Raw genomic sequence first — 18,434 nt, forward strand, 5'->3', positions numbered from 1 at the left:
CTCACAAAGGTTCTATGATGTCTACAAAGAATGTTATATCAATGTTTGTTGAACAAGCCGATTAACTAAGAGGGGGGCAAATTGGTTATAATAAAACAATTTCCGTTACTTTATCTAATTTGATGAGATCTTAGTGCAATCTGATAACTAAAACAGATATGAACATGAAAGCACAAAACACCCAACACAATGAACACCAGAATTTACATGAAAACCCAAGATGGTAAAAACCACGAAGAAGCTAATTCTCATGAATATAAACACTGATTAAGGTGATTTTTACAAGGGCTCACTATCTGTAGGCTTTCTATCGGTTGGGCTAACTAACTAGAAGTAATAGGGCTCACTATGAATACAAAAAGGCTCATCAACAAAATATAAAAAATTAAAAGAATCCACCACTAAAATCACTATTACCAAAAATCAGCAACACAAGAATGATATTACAATCTGCTATCAATTGCACAAAGTTGCATAGTTATCATTACAAGAATATTTCCTTGTCAAATTTGCATTCATTTCACAAGTCACTTGCATAATTGCATCAACTCGAATCATCACTTTCTTATACCATGCCATGCCACCAAAAACAACTAAGTCAGCCTAATACAATTTGAAATAAGTCACACCAAAATGTTCCTGCAATGGCAAGGAATGAAACGTGGTTCAGCCAAATTATCCTAGCTCAATCCGACACTACTCACACACAACAACATGCTATACATTCACCGTGACATCTGGGATCAATAGATAGGATTTATATGTTACAAAGAGAACACTTTATCCGAAGCACAATGACCACTTTCCATATGGAACCAAACCCAAAGAAATGAACCACATTATCTTGCAAGATGAATGGGACCAGCATGAACATACCTAGAGAAAAATCTTCACATCACATCATTTGGAGCACACTACACCAGATCACACCATATCTAAGCATAGGATATGTTGACATCAATGACAACACTAAAGATGGCATCAGCATCACAATCCAACAATCTCCCCCTTCGTCATTGATGGCAACACTCATAAATAACAAAGCAAATTACTCTTAGAAAGGGCTAAAAAATCCCCTTCAAACACATTCTGCTCCCCTTGTGAGGAAGTCTCCAAGAATTGATCCAAAAAAAGATTAAGCATTAAATATACTAGACAAATGCATACACCCGCTCACTTGCTGACCACTAGGAAGGTGTAGAACCCCCAACTTCAACCTAAGATACTCAAACATTTCCTTGTACAATGGTTTTGTGAAAATGTGTAATATCCCCGTCATAAAATAGATTATTAATCAAACTATTGTTAATGGGCCAATTGATTTAATATATCTTGGACCCATTTTTGTTTTGTTTCCGTAGTTTGTGTTGTCGTCAACTATCTTTGTACACCCTCGGAAAGTTTTTCCCCATGGGCATTTAATCACAGCTTGTAGGTAGTCTTTAGGTATGCATTTTGGATTATTTTCTACGTACTGCGAATTCTTCTTGGGGTTCTCTGTTGTTCGCCATTTCGGAACTAAAAAACCTTCCCTATTTGGTTTGTCTGATTTCAGTAGGATTCAACCCTCACCCTATTTCATCACCTATAACACTTTGCTTGGATCTGGCAAATCGAAGCACCATCTATATGCGAATATTAATTGCATATACCTGTGTTCAATTTTCATTATTTGGATTTCATTTTGTTCATGATTGTATTGTTCAAACTCATTTCCCCTACTCCCACGTCTTCTTTCGTACAACTACACAAACATACAAACTCTGGATTGGCACACAGTCATTTCGTAGTAGCACTGTACGGCCCATCCTGTATGGCTCACTTGTAATACCGTACGGCCTCACAAGCTTGCATTCACTTGTCCCCATCACCATACATCATATGTGCTCCATTACCAACACTGTACCGTCATACTCCCATACCGTATGACCCTTCATAATAGTATTATATTGCCACAGTACAACACATTCTACCATCAACACTAGCGTACGGTCACCTCCATTAGCATCTTTGGTAAATAATTAATAGTAGGGTTGTGAAAGAAGGGAAAATGGAACATTACAAAATGCGTGCAATCTACTCTTTTGTAGGTAAATACTCAAATTGTACCTCATTTTCTAGAACCTTTTGTCTTAAAAAATGATATCTAATGGATATGTGTTTTGCTTTGGAATGTTGTACCAGATTCTTGGAAATATTTAAAGCATTAGTATTATCACAAATAATTGAGATCTTTTGATCAAATGTTTTGCCAAATATCTTTCAAAGCTTGTTTCATCCACAATACCTAAGTGCAATACAAGGATGTTGCAATGTATTCCAATTCAGCAATAGATAATGTTACAAAATCCTACTTCTTACTCGACCATGCAACCAAGCAAGAGCTAAGGAAATAAGCTCCACCACTAGTACTCTGCTAGTTATCAATGCATCCAGACCAATCAACATCAATGTAAGTTTTCAAAGGCAAATCTAAGTCCTTCGAATACCATACTCCAAAATCTTTTGCACCCTTCAAATATTTGAAGATTCTCTTTTTTGCCATAACATGTGACTCCTTTGGTTCTTGTTGAAATCTAGTTGCTAAGAAAACAACATACATAATATGTGGTCTAGTAGTAATTAAATGAATTCTTCAATCATTGACCTATATTTACAAGCATCAACTTTCAGTGAATCCTCTTCTTTTCAATAAGTGTACATACAAGTTTAGAATTTTCCAATCCAAATTTCTTCAATAATTCTCTAGTATACTTGGATTGAGAAAAGAAAATTATTTTCCTGCTCTAATTACCTATTATCCAAGAAAAAATTCCAGCTCGCCAATCATAGACATTTCGATCAATATCGAGATTAATCATCTTCCTCCTCTCTCATACTCATTTGACACCCTACAACATCTCCTCACTTCTAGGCAAGAGCTGAATATGCACGTCAAGGCAGACAGTTATAGGCAATATATCCACACTATTGAAGTTAACCCCAATGGGGGCTTCACTCAAGGATGGCTTTCAATACTGAGTACTTTTTAGAGATTGAGGATGGGATTATTCTTTGCCCTCTTCTCTCTCTTGTTGTTGGTCACATTCTCTCTCTATCTACCTTGGTTCTTTCAAAGTGAGATCACACCGACTAGGAAGTGTTTACCGTACAGGGTAAATGGATGTTTATCACATTAAGAGACTAGAATGTAACACAAAACAAGATACTTTATTCATATAAGCAGATATGCAATCACAATTACAATGCTTTCTCATAATTCCATTCGGACAATGTACATATAACTCCCGAAGGGGTGACTCAACCGTCACGCAACCTTTCGAACACTAACTAATCCTATCGGCTATAATATATTTTTTATAAACATCATCCCTTTGAAAAGAAATGTCGTCTCCAGACAACAAAATAGAGGCAATTAAATTACTAAGTACATCAAGACTCGAAACAAACTAAGAAGAAGAGGGGTGCGTGCCTAATAGGGCTGGTGTAACAAACGTTCTCTATTCCCATAATTCATTTAGTTGTGCACCAAACTCATGTACCTGTTGCATTCAGGCATCCAAATCCACCTTGGCCTGTATTTGAAGCCCTATTGCTCTCTTCATCATCTTAGCAATGTTCGGAGCTCTACCTCTTTTTCGCTTGACTCCCTCTTCGCATCCCCCAACTGAGATACAAATGTCGCCTTCTCTGACTCCTTCTCAGCAATAAGTGTTGCCCACTCCTTCTCCCAAGTTGTCTATTGTGTGGCTAAACTAACTTCAACTATGGCTAATTTGGTAGTTGTCTCCTCCTAAACCCTTGCTACTGCTACTTGATCTGCCTCACTCCTACGTAGAGCATAGTACGCCTCCCGATACGCTTGTACTATCTCTCACATCAGGTGCTCAACTCTTCTTTTCACTACAATCTCCTTAGTAGTCCACTCCTGCCACATCTCTGGGGTCTCTATGTTCAGCCATCCTCTCGCCTTGAAGCATACTGAGAAGGCCACTAGACAACCAACCCTCGTGAATGACAAAACTTGCTCTAACTCCCGCACCACAACCTCCAAAGCACATCTCTGTGTTGAAACTACTCGTCAACCTCAAGTCACCACGTCCGCTAAGTACATCTTGACATCCTCCTCCCCTATAGCTGTCGAGGGATCAAATGGTGTGGGGTGCTCTATGGCCATCGCTGCCTCTACTGCTTCTAACATCCTCTCCACAGTACTCCCTGTCGGAGGTGGGGGTGATGGCTCAACTACAACAGTAGGATGACTCTCCTCTAGTGGGGCTGGGGGATCCATCGCTTGAGGTACTTCTCTCATAGGTGAGATAGTAGAAGATGTCAGTGCTACCAGTCTAATGTTGAATCTCCTACCCAAGTACCTACTCAAGTCTTGCTCACTTGAGTTATGTGTCGTAGTACCCTCATTGGTGACCAATAATGCATCGTCCATCATGACCGCCGGATCCGATCCCACTACCTCCAGTCTGACCTGTGGTGTCCCCGAACTCTTAGGAACCTCATGTATCGGTAATTCCATCACCTCCTCTGGCAAGGTTGTCGTTGTTGATGAGTGGGACTCTATCTCAACTATGGCCATGGTCTCCGGAATGGTCGGGGTCACTACAGCCACCTGAGTCGCTACTATGACAGGGTTCATCGCTACTGGCTGCCTGTACTGTCCAAATCCTAGAATGTGTGCACTATACATACCCGTAGAAACCAAATGTGTTGTTGCCGAAAGTGTAGGTCGCAGAAATAGCAATGGTGTTGCCGTAATAACTTCCACCTCTTCGTCATCCTCTTCCACCTCTCCGTCGGTCCCACTATCTTCAGAAGATGTCTCTTGCCAACCACTATTCGTATCTCCTGAATCTTGTTTGGGTCGCTTCTCCCCAACTGTGGCCTTTTGGCCGCCAAGTGTGTCTAGGTGTCTCCACTACATAGTGGGGGGCTCACCTGGCATGAGCGACCCAAGCTTGACCTCCAGCCTGTCGAGAGGAATCATCTGCGTAGTTGCCTCCAAGAATAACCCAATCGCATAGTGAGGCATGTAGAATGTCCTATGTTGAAGTGTCATGAACTCATACATTTTTTCTACCAGTAGTGCAGCCCAATCGTACACTCTCTCACTCTCCCATTCAGGATCCCATTCATCATCACTACCTATGGAAATGAGATATCAGATGTGCGGCTTGATCCTGTGAGCCGACTCTTCACTAGGTCTATGAGGCAATGCTAATGCCCTTCTTGAATGTTGGACTTCTTCAGTCCTCTGCCTTTCGAAGTGTTCATCAAAGCTTCTTTTTCTGCTTGCAACAGGTCACCACACACAAGTTGTATCAGTTGTGACTTCACCTCACGACTTAACTTCTTCGGCTTGTTATCAATTTTATTGCCTCCTTGTGCATGACAAGGTATTCCAAATATCCGCGTGAAGCCTAATGCCCTGAATGAGATTACCAAATCACGCCGGAGATAGGCAAACAACTTGGTTCTCAAGAACCGATCGTAGGTCTCTATCATCGTGCACAAAAAGACTTTGTAATCCCAAATACAAAACACTAGCATTTGTATCGCTCATTCTACCTACGCCTTTCAGATGCTATTCTTCACCAAATGGTTCTCGAGTGTATCTTGCCACCATTTCCTACATTCGACTCCGTTCAGCCCTTCGAAAGAAATATTCTATGGTGTGAGGTGAGCTGGTGCAACCGTCGGTTGTGTTGTCTGCTTGCCTTTCTTTTTGTTTGTGCTTGTGCTCGTGCCTCCTAAAACCCAAACACCTAATGGTAATGTCTTTACACATCTGTTTATGTTTGTGTTGGTTACTAAATCTTCATCTAACTTCTTCCAAGCTCTCTTCCCGACTGACTGCATAATTGTCTCTTCTTTTGTCCTTTCGTGTGAAGAAAAAACAGTTAGGTTTTCTTTCACTTGTCACAACTTCTCCATACACCTATCTAAGAAACCCTTTATGGTATGGCTCCTTAGCTAAAATTCGCAGGCTATGCCTAATGTTTTAATCACTACATAGCTCTTTATTTTCTTATAGTTCGTACGGCATGATTTGTAAATTGCTATCTTAGGGTCCGTACAGTCCGTAAGGTACATACCAATTGTCTTTGTTACTTATCATTCAGTGTTGTATCTAGGCTCTCCCTTGTCCATACAATGGTTCTTCTCAATCCCCTTGTTTATATAGTGGTCGTACAGTAACTCCCTTGCTTACAGAGTTTTATATCTATGTTGTTGTACGGTTGTACGGTGCATATTTCCCTGCTAATTTCTCTTCTACAATGTCGTTCATCGTACGACAGTACTCTTGCCCTCTTTCCTTCTCGGACCGTATGGTGTACGGTGATCTTGCTTCTTTGCACCCCTTACTTTTGCCAAGGTCGTACTTATTGCATGGGGAACTAGACACACTTTATTCTCTTCGGTCGTACGATGGTTTCTTACTCATTGTATGGTGCTATTCTTATGTTGACTCATATCCGTATGGTACATGTGTTTAGGCTTCCAGGCCTTACAATTAAAAACTCACATTATTTACCTTTAGTGTCATACGTTCTGACTATCCTTGATTGATGGGTCGTATGGTAGTAAAAACTACTTTAATTGGGGTCCGTACAGTGTGCAATCCATACATTATGAATCGTGCGATGACCAACAAACATTAGTTCTTTCACTGGTCATACGCTATGTTGCATAGAATTATGCTTTCTCCAAGTCGTACGATTGTGACTATCCCTCTTAGACGTACAGTACTTGTTTCGATGCAGTGCAATGACTGTACGGCTATATTTTCCTTAATATGGTGATCTCATTCTATCTATGTCTTGGTCATACATTACTAATACTCTACCTCCATATCATACTCCCTTTGTTTGCTCGTTTTAAGAATCCTTGTCTCAATATTTGCATATAGGTTATTACTATTATAATTATTTTTCACATTTGATTTGCCCCGGTATCATCATTGCCACGGCTTTCATTCCTCTGATGCTAAATGTTTAGCTTTGAACCATTTACTGCGTCATTACTTCCTACCCAATGTCCATAGTTTTATTGCTCCGTTATCTCCCACTTCCTGAATCTTGTAGGGTCCAACCCACTTTACTTTGAATTTGCCAAGATTGATTTCATTACGCCCATTTAATACCAATTGACCTGGTTGAAACCTGTTTAGTTTTAAGTGCTTGTCGTGCCACACTTTGCATCTGCATTGTGAAACTTCAATAGCCCATTGTGCTTGTAGTTGTCATTCATCGAGTTTATTCAGATTGTATAGCCCTTTCCCTAAGACTTTCCATGTCTCCTAATTTATTTTCAATCGCTATTCATAAACTCGATACCATTAACTCTTTCAGTACCATAGCCTCTTGACCATGCATTAGCTGAAATGGAGTGTGTCCCTTGGTAACTTTGTAGGTGGTACAGGTTTCCCCATAAAGCTAATGGCAACTTTTCCTCCCAATCTTCACCTTCAACTGCACAAGACTTGTAAATTACTGCAACCAAGATTTTATTTGTAGACTGTCTGTCTATTTGCTCTTGGGTAGTACAGGCTTGATAGGGAATGGTAGATTTTGAATTCCGTGGTGAGTAGCCAAATAACATGGTTGACAAAATCTCCTCCATGATCGCTTGTCAACTACATGGGAATTTTGTACCTTGTAACGATTTGCTCATAGATGAATCTCATCATGCTCGGTGCAGAGTTGTCCGATAGGGCTCGTGCTTTGACCCATTTTGTAAGGTACTCGGTTGCTACTACGATGTATCTACATCTCTAAGCTTTCCTTACCTTCAATGGCTCGGCAAAGTCTAGCCCCACTGTATGAATAGTTCCTACACATGTGAGGGGTTCAAAGGCATAAAATCCCTCTTTAGTGGCTTCCCTGCTCTCTGGCATGTATTACATGCAATGACCCACTCCCCAATATTGTTGTACACAATTGTATATTACGCATAGTTGTGTCTAGCCACATATGTCCTCCTACAATCCCTTCGTGTGCTTCCTTCAATACTTTTGGTATTTCTTCCTCCAGAACATCGTCGTAAAATCTGGTCGGTCACATTTTGCATAGCAACCCGTTGATCAATTGGAACGTTTGACTTCTTAGTAATAGTTTCATCCTCTTGCTTGGCGGCATTTCCCTAGGGAATTGCCCCGTTGAAAGATATTCTCTGATACTCACATACTAGGATGGTAATACAGTGATCTAAAATAGTTGTACATCACGAAAGTCATCATTGACTCCCTCCAGAGGTTCTCCCCTAGATAGATAATCCGAACTCACGTGGCTTTTCTTGGGCCGTACCACAATTTTAAATGTAAATTCTTGTAAGATTAGTAGCCATTTGCTTATCCGTCCTTGGATGATCAATTTATTCACAAGATATAGCAAGGCTTGATGGTCTACGTAGAACACAAATGGATTCGCCAATAAGTAGTATCTAAACTTTTGCACTGCGTACACCATTTCGAGAGCCTCCCGCTTTGTCGTGCTATAATTCTTTTTTTCCTTAGACAATAATCTACTTGCAAAGTACATTGGGTGCAAAGTACATTGGGTGTCCAAACTTGGCCTGCATATGAAGCTCTAGTGCTCTCTTCATCATCTCAACAATGTTCCGAAGCTCTACCTCTTTTTTGTCTAACTCCCTCTTCGTGTCCCCCAATTAAGATACAAATGCCGCCTTCTCTGACTCCTCAGCAATAAGTGTTGCCTGCTCCTCCCAAGTTGCTTGCTGTGTGGCCAAATTGGCTTCTACTATGGCTTCCTTGACAATGGCGCCAAATGTTTACCGTATGGGGTAAATGGATGTTTATTGCATTAAGAGACTAGAATGTAACACAAAACAAGATGCTTTTTTCATATAAGCAGATATGCAATCACGAGTACAATGATTTCTCATAATTCCATTCGGACGATGTACATATATCTCCCAAAGGGGTAACTCAACCGTCACACAACCTTTTAGACACTAACTAATCCAGTCGGCTACAATATAGTTTTTACAGACAACAGGGAGGACAAGATTTGCCAACCTTGTAGTTTGGGGGAGGTGGAGTCAAGGGCGCACTTCATTTTCAGGTGTTAGAGGAGATTCTACTGCCTATCCAAGGAGACTCATTCTCTCTCTGCCTTTTTAAGGTTCCTCGACAAGCATTACCTAGCTCTTTACCCTTAGGAAGTCTTAAGCTTGAGGGACCACTCTCTCTCTTTAGCATCAACTCTCTTCGAGACAACACCCCAGTCAGCTTACAACCTCTTTCTTCCCAATGCTTTCTCCAATGCGTCACACCAAGTGGATTCTTCGTGCCCCCTTCTAACCTTTCCAAGTCAGTAATGCCTTGTAGGAATCCTACTCAGCAACGATCTTCTCCAGCTTTGGTGGTCTTCAAGATCAACATAGGGTCTCTTGTCCTTCAATTTTGGACTTTCTCGTGGTTGTTCTAGGCCGGTGGCTTGAGTTTTCTTGCTTTTGGTTGTAGTTGTTTTCTTTTCTCGAGTATTTTTTGGTGTCCCTGTAGGGAGTTGGCCTCTGCCTTGTTTCAATAGTCCCTTTGAACTCTCTTTGTGGCCTTTTGTTGGACATTAATAAATTTATCTTATATTTGCACCTCTTTTGAAAGCTTCATACGCAAATCATCTTTTCCTCCAAATTATGTCACCAACATAAACCACAACAATCAAGATCTGTTTTGAATAAACTTTGTAATACAAATTACCATCAGTAAATATCTTCTAAAAACCTTGTCCAATCAAATACTTATCCAATCTATCATACCATGCCCTAGTTGTCTGCTTCAACCCATACAATGCTTCCTTCAACCTACAAACAACATCTAGATCCTTTCCAAACTTGAATCCCTCTAATTGTTCAATGTAGACTTCTTCCTTTAGTTCTCTATTCAAAAATGCTAACTTAACATACATCTAGTAAACTTTGAAATCTTTAAATGTTGCAAATGCTAAAACTATCACGAGCACTTCCATCTAGGCAACAAGGGTATAAGTTTCATCAAAATCAATACCTTCAATATGAGTGTAGCCCTTGCAAACCAATCTAGCCTTGTTTCTCGTTACCTTTCCATTTTTATTTGACTTATCTTGAAACACCCATTTTGTAGCACTCACATTAATGTCTATCAGTCTAGTCGCAAGTTCCCAAGTTTGATTTTTCTCTATCTGACCAAGTTCTTCCATTGTTCTTATGTGATTCTAATCATTGCATGCTTCTTCCATAATCTTCGGTTGAGTTGCTCTACTTCTTGTAACGATTCCTGTATTCTTATCTCCTATTATTTGATTCTCTAAATGATTTCTCTAAATATAACTCGGGGTTTTGTGTGGATGTTGAAGCTTGTTGTGTCTCTTCTTCTTTCTTGTCTTCTTGTCTTTTGTCCTCTATGTCGAATTCATATTCAATATGCTTTTCAAGGTTTATTTGAACATCTTCATCAACCTTTACATCTGGACTTTCAACAATCTTATTCAATCTCTTGTTGTAACACAACTACGCTTTGTTCTTTGTAGAATATCCCAAAAATATGCCTTCACCAACTTTATTGTCAAACTTTCCAAGATTATCTTAATATCTTCGAATGTAACACTTGCTTCCAAAAAGCTTGAAGTATTTCCTTGTAGGACACCATTCAATGCCAAAGCTCATAAAATATCTTGCCATGTTTATTCCAATAAAGAACAATGTTAAGTTTATACATTGTTATATGTATTGCTTCTCTCCAGCTAACCTGCTTCTTTGATCATTGTCCTTGCTACTTCATGACTTGTTCAATTCATACTTTTAAGTTTCCACTATACCATTACTTTGTGGTGTTCTACGGGCTAATAATTGTCTTTTAATGTCATGTTTCTCGCAAAAATTGTTAAATTCATCAAAGTAAACTCTTGTCCTCTATTAGACCTTAAACACTTAATCTTTCTACCAACTTCATTCTCAACTCTCTTCAAATATCTTGAATTTCTCAAATGCTACCGATTTCTCTCTAAAGAATGCAACCCAAGATAATCTAGAGAACAATCATCAATAAAACGTATAATGTTTCTCTCACCTTGTAAGCTTCTTGCATTGTAGGACCACATAGGTCAGTGTGCATAACATGCAATAGTGCAATAGATGAATGATCTTTTCCTTTGAATGACTCTCTTGTTCGCTTTCCTTCTTGACATGCCTTATAGATAATAATGTATGGTTTACATAGTCTTAGCAAATCTCTTGCTGCACTTGTTGAACTTATCCTTACGAAGTTGTCAAAATTAATGTAACACATCCTCCAATGCCAAAGCCAGTTGTCATCAAGATAACAAGCAACTCTCAATAGCTCCTTCGAGTTGATGCATGTTTCTTCCTATTCTACCAATTATAATAATAGTTTTTGGACTTCTTCCTAATCTCACAACCATCGTCCTAAAATACAACATTGTAGCCATTTTGCACATTTGTCCAATACTTAAAACATTATGACATAAACCCTTCACATTATAAACATTGTCAATGTTGTGTTTTTCATCAAAAGTAATAGAACCAATCCCAACACTCTATGTTGCTTTATCATCACCAAATCTTACAGGATCTCCATCATATTCCTCAAGTTTCACAAACTTACTTTTATCACCAGTCGTATGATTTGAACATCCACTGTCAATCAACCATTCATTCTTATTCCTTCTAAAAAACAATGCAATCTCAATATTATCGTAAATTTTTGGGTAAATTTTAGAAATATCAAATCTAAGTTTTTCTTGATCTACCAAAAATAAATAATCTCCTGGATTTGATTCATCCCCTGATATGGTAGCATTTTCATTAAAATAATAGGTCTTCTTATTGAACTTCTTAAACTTGAGGACACCTACTTTCTAAATGACCAATCTTTCCACATCTAAAACATTTAACTACATTTGTCAATACCTTTCTTCAACTTCTTAGTAAATTTTGCTTCCAACAAATCTAAACTATCATCATCTGGATCACTCTCTATCTTTGTGGCTTTAAAAGTTGTCTTTAATATGTCTTTTTTCTTTACCGAATTTCGCCAACTCAAACGAGGTCAGGGTGTTAAGTAATTGTTCTCTGGTAAACTTCTTTGGGTCATAAACTTCCTCAATAACTAAGATCTTGTCACTACAACTCTTTGATCACAATCTTCTCCGTGACATCTTCATCGGTTATAGTGCCACCTTGATTCTTGACTTCATTCACAACATTGTCAACCTTCTAAAAGGAACTTGCAATACCTTTACCTTCTTCCAATCTCAAGTTTTCAAATTGACACTTAGTTCTTAACTTCTAAAATAACTTAACTCTGTCATTTCCTTCATAGATCTCTTTCAACTTTTCCCAAACTTCACAAGCAGTATTTACAGATATAATCTTTGTCAACTCAGTTTTTGATAAAGCAATGAAAATTGCATACCTTACTTTCTCATTCTCCTCATATGCTGATATTTCATTTGTGATCTACCTCAAATGGTTAAGTTCTTCTACAAGGAACCTAGCTCTAATACCAATTGTTGAATAGGTCAAATAACTCAATGGTGGGTAGAGGGATGAACCAATTATAATAAAACAATTTCCTTAACTTGTTTTAATCTAGTGAGATCTTAAAGCAATCTGATAACTAAAACAAATATGAACTTGAAAATGCAAAACACCAAACACACTAAACACTAGAATTTATGTTGAAACCCGATAGGACAAAGCACGGAGAAGCTAATTCTCATGAATATAAACACCATTAAGGTGACACCAAGTAAGGTGATTTTACAAGGGCTCACTATCAGTATGCTCATTACAGGTAAGGCTTATTGATGGTAGGGCTAACTACCCAAAAGTAATAGGGCTCACTACCAATACAAAAAGGCTCAATGCCAAAATATAAGAAATGAAAAGGAATGAAAAGGAATCAACCACTAAATCATCATCACCAACAATCAGCAGCACAGGAATGATATTACAATCTACTACAAATTGCACAAACTCACATACTTGCCATTACACAAATCTTTCCTTGTCAGATTCACATGCATTTTACATTTTACTTGCACACTTGCATCAAATAGAATCATCTCTATCGTATACCATGCCATGCCACCAAAAATAACTAACAGCCTAATACAATTTGAAATAGGTCACACCAAAACGTTCCCATGATGGTAATGATGAAACATGGACCACACTGATTCTCCTTGCTCAATTCAACACTACTCACACACAACAACATGCTACACATTCACTATGACATCTAGGACCTAGAGATAGGATCTATATGTTACAAAACAAACACTTGATCCGAAGCACAATGAGCATTTTCCAAATAGGTCTGAACCTAAAGAAATGAACCATATTATGTTGCAAGATGAATGGGACCAGCACAAACATGCCTAAATATAATTCTTCACAGCACAACATGTGAAGCACACTACACCAGATCACACCACATCCAAGAATAAGATATGTTGATATCAATGACAACCATTAATGTAACACCAAGGATAGCATCAGCATCACATTCCAACAATGTCATCATCTGAATATTTGAAATTTCCTTATATTTTACAGACAAAATCCTTATTTTGTTCAATTTTGAGAGGACCAAAAAGTAAAAACCTCTAAATTCCAAATTTGAAATCAAGAACAAAAACCCTTATTTCCCATTTGGGTGATTCCATCTGAGTATCACACTTGTGCTGATTTGTCGAGCAGTTGGAGACAATTTCAAATTTCCATCTTACTACAGCATCGCTACAATGATTTGTTGAAGAATTCATCCATTGGAGGTTTATACGTTTGCTGCTCAAGTGTATATTGCATCACTACTGTGATTTAATGAAGATTTCAGCATTTTGAGAATTGTATATTGCTACTGCAGTGTTGGTGTCACTACAATGTTTTATAACCAGATCAATATTTTTGGGACACCCAATATCATTATCAGATGCCACTACACTGAATGGTCAAATCTAAAATTGTACTGTAGGTTTTAGAGAATCATCTTATTTGTTTGGAAGCTGTTTTATCTCCCTTGTAGCCACTGTACTTGCAAGGGCAGTTGTATAGTGTTGTCCCTTGTGGAGAACATTTTTGATCATTTTGAGAAGTCAGATCGTTCAGAATTCAAATCATGTCTATGTGACTGTTAGAGGATTAATTACAGTTGATTTCCAATCATTTTCCAGCCATCAACCCATGCTCACACAATGCTGTACAATTTCCAGGATTACTATTATGATGTTTCCAAAGGTTCATAATTGAATTTGTTGAGAATAAGTGACAAGACTAGCAAAAGAACAGTGTCAGAGATTGCTATATTCATTTGTGATTTAGATCCACTGTACTTTAATTCCTATCATCCATTTCCAGTCAAGTTTTATAATCAGATTCAATAATTAGAGTTAATGTCCTAAGGCTAGTGTGTGTTTGTGTTCTAGAGTTGCCCATCCTTGTATTAATTCCGTTAGACTTTGAGTTGATTTCTCAGAAATTGTAGAATGCTGTTTCAAAATTCAATCTCTTGATTACTCAAAAATCAGAAAGCTCAAAATAAAATAAGGATATTTCAGACCTAACTCAAACAGGACATCACTCAATTACATCCCATCAGTTTGACATGTCATATCAATAATGTACTGATTTTCCATTTGCACCTTCAGTATGTGATGCCTCCTTTTGCTCCACTATATAAACAATTTCAGAAGAAAAGGGAAGTAGAGAAATTCCCAATCATATAACAGACTGAAGTAATCCCACAAACTGGCTTCTCATCACTATTGTTCACATGGCTCCCATAGCAATCAACTTTGCACAGTATAAGTAATATATGTGATGTTCAGCAATGTTACAACCGATATTGCTATAATGAATGAGTCCAGATGACCCCATGCAGAGATGAATGTCTTGTTCCAAGCAATAGTACATAACAATATTACCCACAACGGTTATAACAGCAACATGTATTCAAAGGCATTTAACTGTTTGAATCCTTATTTTTTATGACATGCATAACACAACTTCAGGCTCAGCTTTAAATACAAACTGCCCACGCAGTGAACAAGGCTCCACAGCTTTACAAGTAATGAATTCACTGATACGATCATGAGAAGTCAAGGATGATACTCCCAAATCAATTAATCAACGACTCAACTAGTTAGAAACCCGCTCAAGTCATTCCTTCAATCCTATGCACATAGACGGGATATTGGATAATAATATCCAAAAAGTACTCCACCATAGTCGTCGCCACTATGCTTATCTGCACACATTTCCAGGCCTTCCACGCCCTCTAATGGTAATGATTGAAGTGGTTCGATAGCTTTTACAATGGTTTCTTTTCAAAGTGCCCTTTTGTTACAGAAACCTGGTTTGAAATCTGGAACTTACGCCTCTAGACAGCTTTTAATGCATTGTAGACTGGGCTGTCATACCTCAAGGGCTTTAAATTCAAACAGCTCTGCAAAACTTAGAGATGGCGAGATGAATATGCATTTCCTGAACTCCACCCATCTCAGTCTCAGCCTCACATTACATCTATAGGCTAAGGATTTATTTCGGCTCTTGTACCAAAATGAGAGTAGTAATCATAAATGTTTTATTAATTCAATTCGATATCCTTTCATTACAGTCATGTGGCTTATAAAGCCTTGTATTCGTGTTTAAAACTACCTTAAGGCATACCTTCAATTAACTTATTTGTTAACTACTAACATTTATCTTGAATATGATTTCTGGGAAAGATTGTGTAAGTTTTTTTCCATCAACATTTCGGATCATACTACATGATCCATCATCAGGATGCAAGAGAAAGTCAAGGAAAACAAAAATGATGATGATGGATCATGTAGTATGATCCGAAATATTGATGGAAAAAAAAACTTACACAATCTTTCCCAGAAATCATATTCAATATTCATGGATTGTGGAAATCTGATAGCTTTAACATTTATTTTATCTAATTAACTATTGAAACTTCTTTACAGGAATGCAACTTCCCAACAACTAATTTATTTTATTATTCTAAACTAACCTATTAATGTAATAACTCCAACAACCCAAAGGCGCTGAGCACCAGAAAGTAAGAAAAAATGACAGTTTTTAACTTCTCTTTTTTTCCTCCAATAACCCTAGAATGCATTTTGGCATTTAGCATTGATCAATGATTAAGTATCATACTATCAAATGTATTTAGTTTTACAATTCTGTATAATTCTATAAAAGTTTTTACATATATAAAAATATATACACATGTACCCAAGGGCAAAAGCAATTTGCCCATACCCAGTTCTAGTACTCATAACTGTCCCAGCAACTTACTCATTGTTTGTTTATTCAAATAAAGTAGATGCTACTATCACATCAAATACAGTAAAAGAATCCAAGAAACTCTTCTATAAATAGCCAGTCCAAATACAGAGGAAGGAAAATTTTGCCATAAAGACAAAGATCCAGATTATCTCTAGCTAATAACAGAACCATCACAAGGAAGGAGCGACAAACATATGAATGATTCCCTGGTATAACAGGGTCTATAAATTTACTCTTAACTAAATAGCATACTCAAAGGACAAAGGCAAAAAGAAGGCCGCTTGAAAACAGTATTGGGGTTGATTTAACAGACATCAGATGCAAGTTTAATGCTCTCCAAAATTTGTCCACAATAAATGGAATTCTCAAATTATACAATTTAGGTGATTGGGCATTTATACTGTCCACCTAATCTCTAACTGGGGCTTAAAATCACCATCAAACATCTTATAAAAGCTCTTGATATATACACTGTAATCTTTAGCAATAGAAATTGTTTGGTTTTGTGTTGAAATAAACAGGTAAAAAGCAAGTCAAGCAGCAATTGTCGAAGATAATCCTCTTGGTACTCGCCCTTTTATAACAGCGGCCCATGAAATCCCTTGGAAACTACCATATTTGTAAATTGCATGAAACTACCATATTTGTAAATTGCATGATAAATGGTTTAAATTGATAATTGTAAAAGGGTCAATAACCTGAGAAGGATTAAAGCATGATGTAATTGCTGGGGTATGCCCCTAAGAAACATGTAAAATAAAGGACATTGTCCCGGGCAAGACTGGAGGTTTTCTTCCCCGTTCTTTCCTACCAGTGCCCGTTTGAACGGTGGATATGTACAAAAAAACTTATATTAATAAATAAAATTAAGGCTTTTGCCATTTATTGATCAAAAAAAAAGAAAATCTTTAGCAATAGAAAAAAATAATTAAAAAATCTATTTTACTCCTCATCATTTTTAGAACAACAAAACATATTACTAATAGTGAAAAAGGTGAATATCTAATAGAAAAGCAAGTTGGGCATAAACCTGAGGTTCAGTAAAAACAATTCCTTGAGAGGCTGCAAGACCTGCAAGATCGTGCTCCATGTATTCAAATACAAGGTACAAACTACAAGACATTCTCGAGGTCACCAATCCCTCCAATCTCACAACATTTGGATGATCTAGACGCCTCAGCACCAAAATCTCCCTTGCCATAAACTTTACACTTTCAGGCTCCAGATTGTCAAAGCGAACCTTCTTTAGAGCAACAATTTTCCCAGTATCAATATCTCGAGCTTTGTAAACGTTGCTATATGTTCCTTGCCCAATCTGCAAGTGATGTATCATTAAGTACCCAACAAACATGAAATTATGCATTGCAAATCCATGTACTATTATGAGACACTAAAATTTAACAGGCAATTGAAGTACAACTACAAGTCTATATAGAATTACCATCTCTATGAATGTGTATTAGCACAAGTACACTGTTTTCTGCACATCTATTTTTCTCCAACAAAGTCAAATCATTAGCGTTTTCAAAACAGAGCTAAAGCCATTCAATGATCTAGTCAATAAATGAAAAACTGGAATAGCCACATTTGACATGAGAAATAATTAAAAGGTAAAACAAAGATGAAGGTTACTTGAAATGAACATACACACATTTTTTTAGCAGATAGAAAAGGTTAAGGGAAAAGTAGATTTCAAGGTCACTGCCAAACAGACAACTGTTTGGATATATAAAACCCCTTTATGCATCCACATGAGAATCATTTTTCTATTTACCTTACATTTTCAATAAGATGTACAGCTCTACTCCCTCTGGTTTGTTTGGACAATAATAACTACATGGAGTACACATGCCTCCACCATCAGGCTGTACTTAGCAACAAAAGATCAAGACTTCAGATCCAATAGACATGAAGGTATATTCAACATTCTGGATGCTCCTTGAAAATACAAGGATAGAAATGAAGTGTTCTTTTATTTCACATGGCCATGCTACCATCATAGAAAGAGAATATTAGAAATCTCCTACAGACCACATCTTTTCCAAACCACATGCAAACAGCGGACAAGTAGAACATATCATATGATTAGTATGCTGATATACGAT

The 18,434-nt window shown here is 37.6% G+C and overlaps 1 protein-coding gene across 3 annotated transcripts in view; it reads right to left on the reverse strand.

The window, feature by feature from the left end:
* LOC149572804 (putative serine/threonine-protein kinase At1g54610) overlaps positions 1-18,434 on the reverse strand; it is an 83,150-nt gene that overhangs the window by 53,080 nt on the left and 11,636 nt on the right. For all 3 annotated transcript variants that reach the window (XM_089813877.1, XM_089813876.1, XM_089813875.1), the window contains exon 2: positions 17,360-17,644. In XM_089813877.1, the coding sequence (XP_089670003.1) occupies positions 17,360-17,644 (285 nt within the window). The remainder of the gene's footprint in view (positions 1-17,359; positions 17,645-18,434) is intronic.

This window comes from Cupressus sempervirens, chromosome 2 (assembly GCF_028749045.1).
Source record: "Cupressus sempervirens isolate cs-2001-9-10 chromosome 2, ASM2874904v1, whole genome shotgun sequence".
Taxonomy (NCBI): domain Eukaryota; kingdom Viridiplantae; phylum Streptophyta; class Pinopsida; order Cupressales; family Cupressaceae; genus Cupressus; species Cupressus sempervirens.